This window comes from Anomaloglossus baeobatrachus, chromosome 4, assembly GCF_048569485.1.
Source record: "Anomaloglossus baeobatrachus isolate aAnoBae1 chromosome 4, aAnoBae1.hap1, whole genome shotgun sequence".
Classification (NCBI taxonomy): Eukaryota; Metazoa; Chordata; class Amphibia; order Anura; family Aromobatidae; genus Anomaloglossus; species Anomaloglossus baeobatrachus.
Window position 1 is genome coordinate 626,066,498 of NC_134356.1, and position 13,355 is coordinate 626,079,852.

The 13,355-nt window shown below is 43.3% G+C and overlaps 1 protein-coding gene across 3 annotated transcripts in view; it reads right to left on the reverse strand.

Annotated features, from left to right (window-relative positions):
* The window catches only part of PRR36 (proline rich 36), a 59,038-nt gene that overhangs the window by 11,322 nt on the left and 34,361 nt on the right, over positions 1-13,355 (reverse strand). For all 3 annotated transcript variants that reach the window (XM_075346325.1, XM_075346328.1, XM_075346327.1), the window contains exons 4-5: positions 6,779-6,825; positions 108-4,775 (exon numbers count right to left, since the gene is read on the reverse strand). In XM_075346325.1, coding sequence (XP_075202440.1) covers positions 108-4,775; positions 6,779-6,825 — 4,715 coding nt within the window. The remainder of the gene's footprint in view (positions 1-107; positions 4,776-6,778; positions 6,826-13,355) is intronic.

Sequence of the window (13,355 nt, forward strand, 5' to 3'; positions counted from 1 at the left end):
TGTGGCAGAATGGTATGGTCCATAATTTCCTACGCTAACTAGTCGTGCTTATGTTGATTGTAAATACACTATGTTTTTCCAAGCACTACACAGTCAGTCATCATTACCTCTTTGGGCTCCTTTTTCTTTTGCTCTCTGCTCATAATCATGATCTCTTGATTCAGTAGAGGCTGTCGTTTCTTTTTTTCGTACAATTGGATTATTCTCTGAAGAGTCAGAGATACCAGACAGAGAGGTGCTGTGAGATTGCCCTTCAGTGTCTACAATCTGAAGTGGCAGAGGTACCCCCTTGTTGTTTGAAGCTGGAGTACCTGCTGGAGTATCTGTCCCTTCTTCTTGTCCCATGTGGATACCTAAATCTGGATCAGGTGTGAGGGTGGTTTGTGGAGATGTAACAGCATCATCTGAATGGGATTCTACACCAGAACTAGAATCTTCATAAGTTCTCAGCTCTTCTGGAGTACTTGTCTCACTACTACTTTTTGCTGCCAGCTGGGGATCACTTAATGTGCTGCATACTGAAGCCCTTTCCACCTGCTCCTCTTCGGCCTTCTGTTCATCTTGGACCTCAGCATCTTGATTTAGACTTGCTGGCCTTGGTGGTCTCTCTTCTGGCTCTTCCTTAAAGTCTAATAAGTCCTCCTTCTTCACTATCACCCATGGTTCCTTGTCTATTGCCTGTGGATGATCACAGGGGTCTACCTTGTACGGTGGTTGTGTAAATAAACCAGTTGTGTCTGGAACCTCAAAAGTTTGCTCTGTTGGCAGCATCGAGATTGTATTTGTGGCTGGAGTGAATGTATGGGAAATTCTAGTAGAATCAGTTGAAAACCCTACTTCTATTAATTCTGTTGCAGGCATTGTTTCTTTGAAAGGTATAGTATGCTCTACAATAATAGTAGCATTATCTGAGGGTTCTAAAGTTTCTTCATCTGTAAATGAAATTGGTTCATTTAAAACATCATCTGCTTGTCGCTTCTTTGTTTTTACATCATCCTCTATGCCTTGTTTTGTGGAGAGGTTCTTTATTTTTACTCTTGGATCCTTAGTCACATAGAAATTTGAATCTAATGGGTTTTCCAGATCTGTAATCAGATCTAATGTTACTGTTTTATGTTGATTCTCTAAAATCAATGAATTTAACTCTTCAGGTTGGTTTATTTGTACTGAATAATTTGTTTCTTCTGTTATTGGAGCCACCACATTTGTTTCATCTTTAGGTTCTGCAGGCTTTATCGGCATTTCATGTTTTATTGGTGTTTCTACTGTTTCTAATGAAGCCAATGGTGTTAGGACATGAAGTAATGGCTTATTAACTTGTGGGTCAACTGAGGTCTCTACAAATGCATTATCTTCTGTCAAAGGAATAGTAGATTCTAATATTTCCAAATGTTCCTGGTAGTTTGGTAAAGTTGATACATAATTGGTGATATGTATTGGCATTGATGAGCAAACACCGATATTTTCTGATGGTGTACATATAGCTGTGTCCAGTGATTTTTGTAGATAAGTAGTAATATCTTCAGAGTCTCCCATTAATGCATGTATTGATGGTATTGTAGCCTTTTCATCATTATGTACACAATTGACCTTTTCTAATGAAGATTTTATTGGCTTCTTTGGGTAAGCAGCTGCTTCCACAGAAGTACTTTTAAAATCCAGTATAGATGTTAATGGTTCCTCTGGGAACAGTACAGATTCCTGTATAGACTGACATAGTTTTATTGGATTACATATATACTCAACCCCTTCTTCTGCTGGGTCAACTTTTTCTGCTGTAGTCACATGCTTTGGAGGTCCATGGTCAAGATCATGCATCATATTTGAAGGTTTTTCAAGCAACTGTAACCCAACTGGATCTATGTTTGCAGAATTGATACCTTGCTCCACATTGTCTGATGGTTTTACAATGGAAACATCAAGGATTTCTGCATTATATTGTGTAGCTTCTATTATTGAATTAAACTGGTCTGTTAGATGTATTTGTTCTTGCATTAACGGGCTTTCTTCTTCCTTTTCTGAAGAAACATTATGTTCTTCTTCTGTAAGTTCATGTGACACTTTAGTGTTTTCTAATGACATAAGATATTGACTTTGGTTCTGCAATTGTACTGGAGACTGTGACCTTATTAATCTAGTTGAGTTTCCGAGTGAAGTTCTACTCTCTTCGGGTTCTGTTAGTGGGTCAAATGAAGAAACTAAGTTTTCCTCCAAAGGATTCAGTGGTTCTAATGAAGCCTTTAATAGTAACAGTGATGATGTATTTTCTCTACCTAGAGATCTGTCTGCTTCAACTGAAGACAGTAGTGGTTCTACCATTATGCAATCCTCTGAAAGTTTGACTTCATCTACTGATGTATGGACAGGTTCTACTGTTGACATTGTATCTTCTTGGGAAGATTTAATGCCTTCAAATAAATCTTGTAATGGCTCCACTGACAATATTTGGTCTTCAATTGGAACTTTGATGGTTTCGATTGAATACTCAACTGACTCCACTGACAACAAGGGTTCCTTCTCTGAAAGTTTTACCCCTTCAACTGAAGTCTGTAAGGCTTCTGCTGATGTCAAATTTTCCCAAGGAGTAATTTTATCATTCACTGAAGAAAGTAGTGGTTCCACAGAGATTTGTTCTTCTGAAAGTCTGACTTCTTCAGCTGAAGACTGTAAAAGATCTGATGACTGAATGTTTCCTTCCATTGTATGTTTACTTTCTGTATTTATTATAGTCTCTCCAAAAGGTTCCTTTAGAGTTTTGATTTCTTCATTTGAATATACGATTGGTTCCAATGAAAAGGTTTCTCTATCTGTTGTCTTGGCTAGATCTGTTTTGTAGTTGAATTCATCAATATCTAGATCTGCTGAGGATATTTCATGTACCATTTGTTTTTCATCCTTTACAACTACTGCTTCTTCTTCTTCTGAAGGTGTTAATTCTTCAGTTGAAGATGTAATGATTTCCAATGGATTATGTGGTTCTACTGGGAATGTCTCAGGTTTATTTGAAGTCTCTGATGGATTTGTTTGTTCTACTTTCAGTATTTTATCTTTCTGTTCCATAAGTTCTAGATCATCTTCTGATAGTACACCTTCTTCTAATGGCGTTACTTGCTCTAAAGAAGATGTCACTACATCTTCTAATGGTTCAAAGCATTCTGCTGTACATGTTTCTTCATCCAAATGTTTTATTGGCATGCTTTCCAATTGATTTAAATAGTTGCCTTTATCCATATAAGCCATCTGATCTTTATCTATAGATCTGTTTTTCTCCATTAAAAGTTCCACTGTCTCCTTTGAGGGTTGGATGGACGATGCGTGTTCATCACTTACTGCTTTGTTGGAAACATGAACTCCTTCACTAATGTTATTGATGGAATAGTCTGAAGGTTTGGCTAGTTCAGGATTAGACTCAAGTTCTTCTCGCAAATGTTCAATCGGATCACTTGTTTGTTCCTTAAAAGGTTTTGTTTCCTCCATGATAAAATGTGTCTGTCCTAACGGAGCCCTCAAAGCTCTTTCCTGTATATGTTCCCTTGGATCATTGAGTAGTTCCTCAAAAGGTTTTTTACTTTTTTGCTCATCACGTAAAGGATTGGCTAATTCAGTTGAAGATTCTGCAGTAGGTTCTTCGTTGACTAAGTGACTAACTTCTTCCTCTAGAGGTATAACTTGCTTAGCAGGTGACTTTACTTCTGGGGTCAAAGATGGTAATAGCTGTGTTTCATTATTTTGTGAATGTTTTTCTACAGAATTTTTCTCAGTCAGTGATAAGGATTCATTTCTGTCTAAAGGCAACTTTGACTCTAACAGCTTTCCCCCATTCATTGCATCATTTACTGTGGCATTTTCTATGACATTATTTACAGGTGGAGCTACTACCACTTCTGCAATCTGTGATTCTTGGGGCTTCTTCAATTCAGCTACTTTTTCATTTGTATTCATTTCTGTGTTAGCCATTTCTGGGAGATTTTGAGTAACTTCATTTACAACTGTTGTAGCTTCAGTACAGTTTTCCTTTACTGATTTACAAGCAACAGTAGACGATTTTATGGATTTGATTGGAGTAGGTACATTATTTACCTGTTTAGCTGACACAGATGTTGCTTTCATTGTGATTGATCGCTTGCCTGGTTTAACTTGGGTATTCCCTTGTGGTTTCATAGGTACAGTGCTGCGTGACACAATTGGAGCAGATGATGCATTCACTGGCTTAATAGGAGATGTAGGTGTTTTTGCAACTTTGGTTGAAACTGGTGTAGGTCTTGGAGCCTTAACTAATGGAGATGCTGTTCTAACAGGTTTGACTGTTGTTGATGTCATGGCACCCTGTCTTGTAGATGCCAATGGGCTTTTGGTTGCTTTTGTTGATGAGGATATGGCAGTAACAGGCTTTTCTGGTGGAGGCACAATCTGTTTCGACTTAGGAGACATTGAGCTTGCTTTTAAAGTTTTAGTTGGGCTGGATGCAGTGGCTAGTGGCTTGGATTGCACTGATACACTGCTTTCTGGTCGAAGGCACAATGTTTTATCTTTTGGCACTGATCCATATTCCGGAAGTTTGCCTACTTCCTTTTTCACAGTTCCAGTCCGTTTTGAGGGTGTAGTGATCCCTCCTTCCTGCCCAGCTTTAGGCTTAATTAGCAGTACTCCCTCGACAGTTTTCTTGGCAGTTTCATTTTTTGTGACTAATAAAGATGCCGTCTGTTGAGCTTCTTTCTCTCCACTCTGGGGGCGAGTTGTTTGCTTGGCTGGTGGTTTGAGTGGAGATGCTGGATCTGAAAAGAAATCAATTACATTGTTACATGACTTGCAGAGAAACATTTGGGATGAAGTTACATAGCACTTTTTGTTATCAAAATGTTTTTAGTATATAAATGTTACTTAGGCTACAGTCTCACTTTGCAGTCATATTGTGTTTTTTTTTTTTCCCACAATCATGGAAAAAATGCACTATTTTGCTATGATTTTCAAAATTCACACCTTGACACTGTGGTAATACTGCAGTCTAATGGAAAAAAAAAACACATCACTACCACAATACGTGAATGCAGCATTAAGAATAACCTTTTGAGGGAAATCTGTTCTGTAAGAAACAACACTATTGACCTGCAGATATGGGATTAATCTGCAGGTTAATAGCGTTCTGATCCTTTGTGGCTGCAGCACTGAGCACCCGGCTACTGGGAGGAGATTAACTTTATTCTTCCCAGCAGCCACGCTTTCAGTCATAGGGGTGTTACTGTTCTATGTTCAGTCATTGCTCAGTGCATTGTAAGGGGCAGCTGTAATCACATCCAGGCAAAATGCCCATTCGTTGAGTAAAGCGGGCTTTACATGCTGCGATATCGGTACCGATATCACTAGCGTGGGTACCCGTCCCCATCTGTTGTGCGATACGGGCAAATTGCTGCCCGTGCCGCACAACATCGCCCAGACCCGTCACACTACTTACCTGCCCGGCGACGTCGCTGTGACCGGCGAACCACCTCCTTTCTAAGGGGGCGGTTCGTTCAGCGTCACAGCGACGTCACAGCTGCGTCACTCAACCGCCGCCCAATAGAAGCGGAGGGGCGGAGATGAGCGGGACATAATATCCCGCCCACCACCTTCCTTCCGCCTAGCGGCCGGGAGGCAGGTAAGGAGAGCTTCCTCGTTCCTGCGGTGTCACACGGAGCGATGTGTGCTGCCACAGGAACGAGGAACAACTTCGTTACTGCTGCAGTAACGATATTTGAGAATGGACCCCCCATGTCACCGATGAGCGATTTTGCGACGATGCAAAATAGCTCATAGGTGTCACACGCAACGGCATCGCTAATGCGGCCGGATGTGCGTCACCAATTCCGTGACCCCAACGACTTCGCATTAGCGATGTCGTAGCGTGTAAAGCCCCCTTTATTGTATCGTTTATACTGGTATAAAAATCATTGTGGTTGACAGCACAATGTCCCATGTAAACGGGGATGTTCTGCCAAAAATATTATGTTGTATGGAGAAAAATGATCATTAATTCCAAGAAAATTGTTGTCAACCTATGTGAATGGGCTAGGAAATGAATGTCGACTGACATTATTTGAATAGATTGTTTATTAGAACGCAGCCCTCTAATAAGGCTGCTTTCACACCTCCGGTTTCTGCAATGCGGCACAATCCAGCACTTTGCAGGAAAATCGCAACCGTTTTTTTTTTGCTGCCGGTTGCGTTTTTTCTGCATAGACTTTAATTAGTGCCGCATTGTGCCGCAAGGCCTTGCGTTCCATCCGTTTTTTGCCACATGCGGCAGATTTAGCCGATGCGGCGGCCGGATGGAACGTTGCCTGGCACGTTTTTTCGTGCGGCAAAAAAACCCGCATCGCGCCGCATTCGGCCAATGCTGCGCATTTTTCAATGCATGCCTATGGCGGCCGGATGCGGCAAAAAACGCATCCGGACGCCACATGCGGTTTTTGCGACTGCGCATGCTCAGTAGCATGCCGCAAGCGGCAAAAAACGGACGGGCCGCATGGGAAAAACTTATGCAAAGGATGCGGTGTTTTCACCGCATCCGTTGCATAGCTTGCACAGCCGGATTGAGCCGCAGAGCTCAAGCCGGATGTGTGAAAGCAGCCTAAATGGAACTTAATTTGTTCAGAGATGTGAAATCTTCAAAAGTGCCGATTAACCCCAGTTATTGGCCTATTCATATTACAGGACAAATATGATCCATGTGTGACCAACTTTAGAAGTCTTAATGTAGCCTGAACCCTGGAGTTGTTTGCTGCAGTTTATGTGAACTTACCTTTATGTGTAACTGTTTTCGATTTGATGGGTGAAGCAGCTACAGTCCTGCAACGCAGAAAAAAAAATATGTAATGCTGTACATATACACCATATACTATACCATATAATACCATGTAGTGCTGTACATATACATCCTAAATTGCACATGATGAGCGTCATATGAGTCATGGTGTAATGTGTAACTAAAAAAAAATCTAGAAAATGTATTTTAATATGATCCCCTCCTTTGATCATATCCTGGTGCAATTACGAGAATATTTTAAGAAATATATAATGTATCTAAGTTTTCATTTTATAAAACATACCGGATTATAAGACGCACCCCAAATTTAAAAAAAAAAAAAAGGTTAAGAAGAAAAATATGGCGTCCGCCTTCTAATCCGGTGGTGTCTTACCAGGGAGGGAATGGGGAGGGGAGGGAGGGGAGGGCTTGGCAGCGTTGGTGTAGTGGGGTCACAGGAAGCAGGGACAGTGGTGGAGTAGGGCGATGCTGCGGGCAGTGCGGCAGGTGTCCCAGATGCTCGCTGTGGGTGCAGTGAGGCAGGAAGATCCAGAAATTGTCGGGGGTGCAGGCTTCAAAGAAATGGTGCCCAGAGGTGGCGCATGCGCCGATTGAGCAATCTGCTCAATGACACGCCCAGATCTCATCTGTGCATGCGCCACCTCCGGACACTATTTTCCTTAAGTCCACTGCTGGGAGATCAACGGCTCGGAGGCGGCGTTTGTGCAGATGAGAACTTGAGCCGAGAGCTACATCTGCATATGCACCCCACATTTTACTCCCAAATTTTTGGGAGGAAAAGTGCGTTTTATAATCCGAAAAATACGGTATTTGTCCCACCTGTGAGGTGGATGAATTATCTCGGCAAAGGAGAAGAGCTAACTAACACAGATTTAGACAAATTTGTGAACAATATTCGAGAGAAAAAGGCCTTTTGTGTACATAGAAAAGTCTTAGATCATTTGAGTTCAGCTCATGAAAAATAAGCGCAAAAACAAGTGTTTCTATTTTTGTTCAATTTAAATAACATTTGCTTTATGTCTACTTTATATCAGCGCAATTTTTGAAACATATTTTTTTGTTAGGAAGTTAGAGGGGTTAAAAGGTTATCAGCAATTTCTCATGTATTCTACAAAATTTACAAAGCCAACTTTTTTTTTTTTAGGGACCACATTACATTTGAAGTGACTTTGAGGGCCTATGTGACAGAAAATACCCAATAGTGATACCATTTTGAAAACTGCACCCATTAAGGTGCTGAAAATCACATTCAAGAAGTTTATTAATCCTTTACAGTGCTTCACCGGAATTAAAGCAATATGGAAGGACAAAAATGAAAATGTTACTTTTTCCCACAAATATATTGCTTTAGCCCTAATTTTTTAATTTTTACAAGTTTGATGGGGAAAAATGAACTATACAATATGTTGTGGCATTTCTCCCGAGTACTCAAATACACCATATGTAGTGAAAAACTGTTAGGGAACACAGCAGGGCTAGGAAGAGAAGGAGCGTTATTTGAATTTTGAAGCGTAAAATTGGTTGGAATAAATAGCGGATGCCATGTCACGTTTACACAGAGCCCCTGACATGCCTAAACAGTGAAGACCTCCCTCATAAGTGATCCCATTTGGGAAACTACACCCCTCAAGGAATGTATCCTGATGTTTGGTGAGCACCTTGAACCCACATATGCTTTACAGAATTGTATAGCGTTTAACTATGAAAATTAAAAAAAAAAAAAAAAAAAAAACATTTTTACCACAAAAATATTGCTTTAACCCCATTTTTTTTTTTCATTTTCACAAGGGTAATAGAAGAGACTGGACCATACAATTTGTTGTGAAATTTCTCCTGAGTACAGGGATACCCCATATGTTCAGGAGAACTACTGTTTGAGAGCACAGCAGGGCTCAGAAGGTAAGGGGCACTCATAAAGTATATATTAAGCTATGTGGGGGCTCATGCTGTATTTAGGAGGCTCTGTATGTATATAGGAGGCTCTGTATGTATATAGGAGGCTCTGTATGTATATAGGAGGCTCTGTATGTATATAGGAGGCTCTGTATGTATATAGGAGGCTATGTCAGCCATACAATATATATATATAGGAGGCTATGTGGGCTCATAATGTATATTAGAGGCTATGTAGGGCTCATGCTGTATTTAGGAGACTGGGGCTTTTATATATATATATATATATATATATATATATATATATATATATATATTATACTGTATGTTTGTTTTGGGGTTTTTTTGTTCATGAGATACTGCCAACAAACGGACATTGTCCAAAGCAGAGAACTACATTTAAGTTTTTAAGTCCAAACCAACTTCAAATATCACACTTTCCTCTTATCCCAGCCTCATCCAGTAAATAAGCACTGCATCCCTGAACCAAAAAAAATCTGTATATTCCTGTTTGCACACCCTCCTATTAGCCAGCCAAATATAAATATATATATATATATATATATATATATATATATATATAACTGTATATTAGAGAGAGAGATGTAGATATATAGATATTTTGCTAAGATGGAACCATTTCTCATCTTCCTCACCTGTTATAATTGTCCTTCATTTCTATTTCTCAGTGCTCAGAAATATACCAGAAAGCAGAGATGTAATTCTGTGGAGTGACTTCTCCATGGTCATCATTCATCTATGATATTGACAATCCATCTGTCTCATTCACAGGTATGAACACTGTTCATTTGAATTGACCCTCTGAATTTCCTGCACAGATCCTAATCTATTCTCATGCTCTGTCTTCACACTTAAAGCTGTTTCTGATATTGGTATGTTAAACTGACCTATCTCTGCTGTGTAATTAGTTATGTGTTGTCTTCTCTCCTGTGAGTTGTTTCCATACATGGTGTAACTCTTTGATCTGCTTCCTTCTCTCTTGCTCACCTGCTGTTCATCTTGTGTAATGAGACTGGTATAAATTTAGGGCATTAGGTCTGTGTACCTTGGTCTGTGTACTTCTACAAGTGCTTCATAAGTGCTCAGAAATATACCAGAAATGTCCCAGAAGTGACCAGAAGGTGAACTCTACTTCTTTAACTGTGTCTTTCACTTGCATTTTGCTCCTTCCCCCTTATTCCCACTTGAAAACCCAATTCACACCATGTTCACTTACGCCCTCACAGTCTTTGCTCCACTCCTCCTCACTCTCCTTCGCTATCCCCAAACCCCAGCACTCTCCAAACAAATATTCATCTCCCCTTCCCTCTTACCTCCCCACCTGTCCTCATCTGCTGACCTGCTCCTAAACCGCAGATCGCTTCTAGTATCGCGCAGACCAGGCCGTCCACTCTCCTTCTCCCACCTGCTCTCCCTTTCTCTACTTCTCCTCACTGCTGGTGACATATCTCCCAATCCTGGACCCCCACAGATGGGACACTCCTCTTTATCACCCCCCTACCGCTCCCCATCTAGTAGTAACTACCGCAACCTCTCCAACATAAAATCCATTCCCCTCTCTGCCACTCCGCAGCCCCCTCTCTCTGGAGCGCTCTGGAATGCCCGTTCCATCTGTAATAAACTGCACTTCATTCACAACCTCTTTATCTCTAGCAATCTATCCTTTCTGGCCCTCACCGAAACATGGCTGACACCATCCAACACTGCCTCCCCTGCTGCGCTGTGCTACGGCGGCCTCCACTTCACCCACACCCCTCGCCCTGGCAATAGACAGGGTGGAGGAGTGGGCCTCCTCCTTTCTAACAACTGCAGCTTCACCCCAATGCCACCTCTACCCTCCCTTGTCCTGCCTTCCTTTGAAGTGCACTCTGTCCGCATCTACTCTCCCTCCAACCTCCAAGTGGCCGTCATATACAGACCCCCGGGCCCAACCACTGCCTTTATCGACCAGTTCTCCGCCTGGCTTCTACACTTTCTCTCTGCTGACATCCCCACTATCATCATGGGTGACTTCAACATCCCCACTGACACCCGCCAGTCAGCGGCCTCCAAACTCCTCTCCCTCGCCTCATCTTTTGGTCTAACTCAGTTGTCCGCCTCTGCCACCCACAAAGATGGCCACACACTAGACCTTATCTTCACCCGTCTCTGCTCTCTATCTAACCTCACTACCTCCCCTCTCCCCTTATCTGACCACCATCTGCTGACCTTTTCAGCCCTGTCCTCCTCACCTGCCCCCCCTGTCCAGCACATATCACACCCCCGCAGAAACCTTGCACACATCAACATACACACCCTTTCTGACTCTATCCTACCGCTGTCCTCCATATCTTCACTCCACGACACAAACAGTGCCACCATTTTCTACAACGCCACTCTCACATCAGCTATTGATTCAGTCGCTCCTCTTGTGAACGGCAGAGCAAGACGAATCAATAGACAACCCTGGCACAACAGCCTCACTAAAAAACTACGGCAAGTGTCTAGAGCCGCAGAGCGGCGCTGGAAGAAAACGCACTCCCAGGAAGACTTCACCACATTCAAAAATGCAATTCACACATTTCGCTTGGCCCTTACCTCGGCTAAACAGAATTACTTCAAAAACCTCATATCCTCTTTAACACACAACCCCAAACAGCTATTTAACACTTTTACCTCCCTCCTTCGCCCACCGCTGCCCCCTCCAACCTCCCTCATCTCCGCAGAAGAATTTGCCACATATTTCAAAGAAAAGATCGACCAAACCAGACAAGTCTTTTCTGCTGAACCACCACAACCCCTTTATATAACAGACCACTGCCCCTCCCCCATAAACTTCCTCCCCACTATCACCGAAGGAGAGCTTGCACATCTTCTCTCAAAAGCGCACCTCACTACATGCGCACTTGACCCCATCCCATCCCACCTCCTCCCCAACCTCACCACTATCCTTATTCCCGCCTTATCCCATCTCTTCAACCTATCTCTAACAACTGGTACCTTCCCTTCTGCCTTTAAGCATGCAACAGTCACACCTATCCTAAAGAAACCTTCCCTCGACCCAACCTCTACTACCAGCTATCGACCCATATCGCTACTCCCACTTGCCTCAAAACTCCTGGAACAGCATGTCCATGCTGAACTTTCCTCCCACCTCTCCTCTAACTCTCTCTTTGACAACCTACAGTCCGGCTTCCGTCCACATCATTCCACTGAAACTGCCCTGACTAAAATCACAAATGACTTACTTACCGCCAAAGCTAACAACCACTTCTCTGTACTCCTACTTCTAGACCTATCCTCAGCCTTTGACACTGTTGACCACTCCCTGCTACTACAGATCCTCTCTTCCCTTGGTGTCAGAGACCTCGCTCTCTCTTGGATCTCTTCATACCTCTCCAACCGCACTTTTAGTGTCTCCCATTCCCACACAACCTCTTCATCCCGTTCTCTCTCTGTTGGTGTCCCTCAAGGCTCTGTCCTGGGACCCTTACTTTTTTCTATCTATACATTTGGCCTGGGACAACTCATAAAGTCCCATGGCTTCCAGTACCACCTATATGCTGATGACACTCAGATCTACCTCTCTGGTCCAGATGTCACATCTCTGCTGTCCAGAATCCCAGAGTGCCTATCTGCTATATCTTCCTTCTTTTCCTCTCGCTTCCTAAAGCTCAATATGGCCAAAACTGAACTGATCATCTTTCCTCCATCTCCCCTGCACTCTCCACCTGATCTATCCATTACAATTAATAACATCACGCTCTCCCCAGCACCCAAAGTTCGGTGCCTCGGAGTGACCTTTGACTCTGCCCTGTCCTTCATACCGCACATCCAATCCCTCACCACCTCCTGCCGTTTTCAACTCAAAAATATCTCCAGAATCCGCCCTTTCCTCAATCCCCAATCTACAAAAATTCTAGTGCACGCCCTCATAATCTCCCGCATCGACTACTGCAACATCCTCCTCTGTGGTCTCCCTGCTAACACACTCGCCCCTCTCCAGTCCATCCTTAACTCCGCTGCCCGACTGATCCACCTCTCTCCTCAATACCACCCCGCCTCTCCTCTCTGCAAGTCCCTCCACTGGCTCCCAATCTTCCACCGTATCCAATTCAAATTACTAACACTGACCTACAAAGCTATCCATAATCTGTCTCCTCCATATATCTCTGAACTAATCTCTCGCTACACTCCAAAACGTAACCTCCGGTCCTCCCAAGATCTCCTTCTATCCTCCTCTCTCATTCGCTCCTCATGCAACCGACTCCAAGACTTCTCCCGAGCATCCCCAGTCTCCTGGAACTCACTGCCTCAACGCGTCAGACTATCTACTACACTCGCAAGCTTCAAACGGAACCTAAAGACTCATCTGTTCAGAAATGCCTATAACCTTCAATGACCTCACTGCTTCACCACCGTGCGGAGCTGCCGCCCCACCACCGTGCGGAGCTGCCGCCCCACCACCGTGCGGAGCTGCCGCCCCACCACCGTGCGGAGCTGCCGCCCCACCACCGTGCGGAGCTGCCGCCCCACCACCGTGCGGAGCTGCCGCCCCACCACCGTGCGGAGCTGCCGCCCCACCACCGTGCGGAGCTGCCGCCCCACCTACACCCCACCTACTGTCTCCTCCCCAAAATCCTTTAGGATGTAAGCCCGC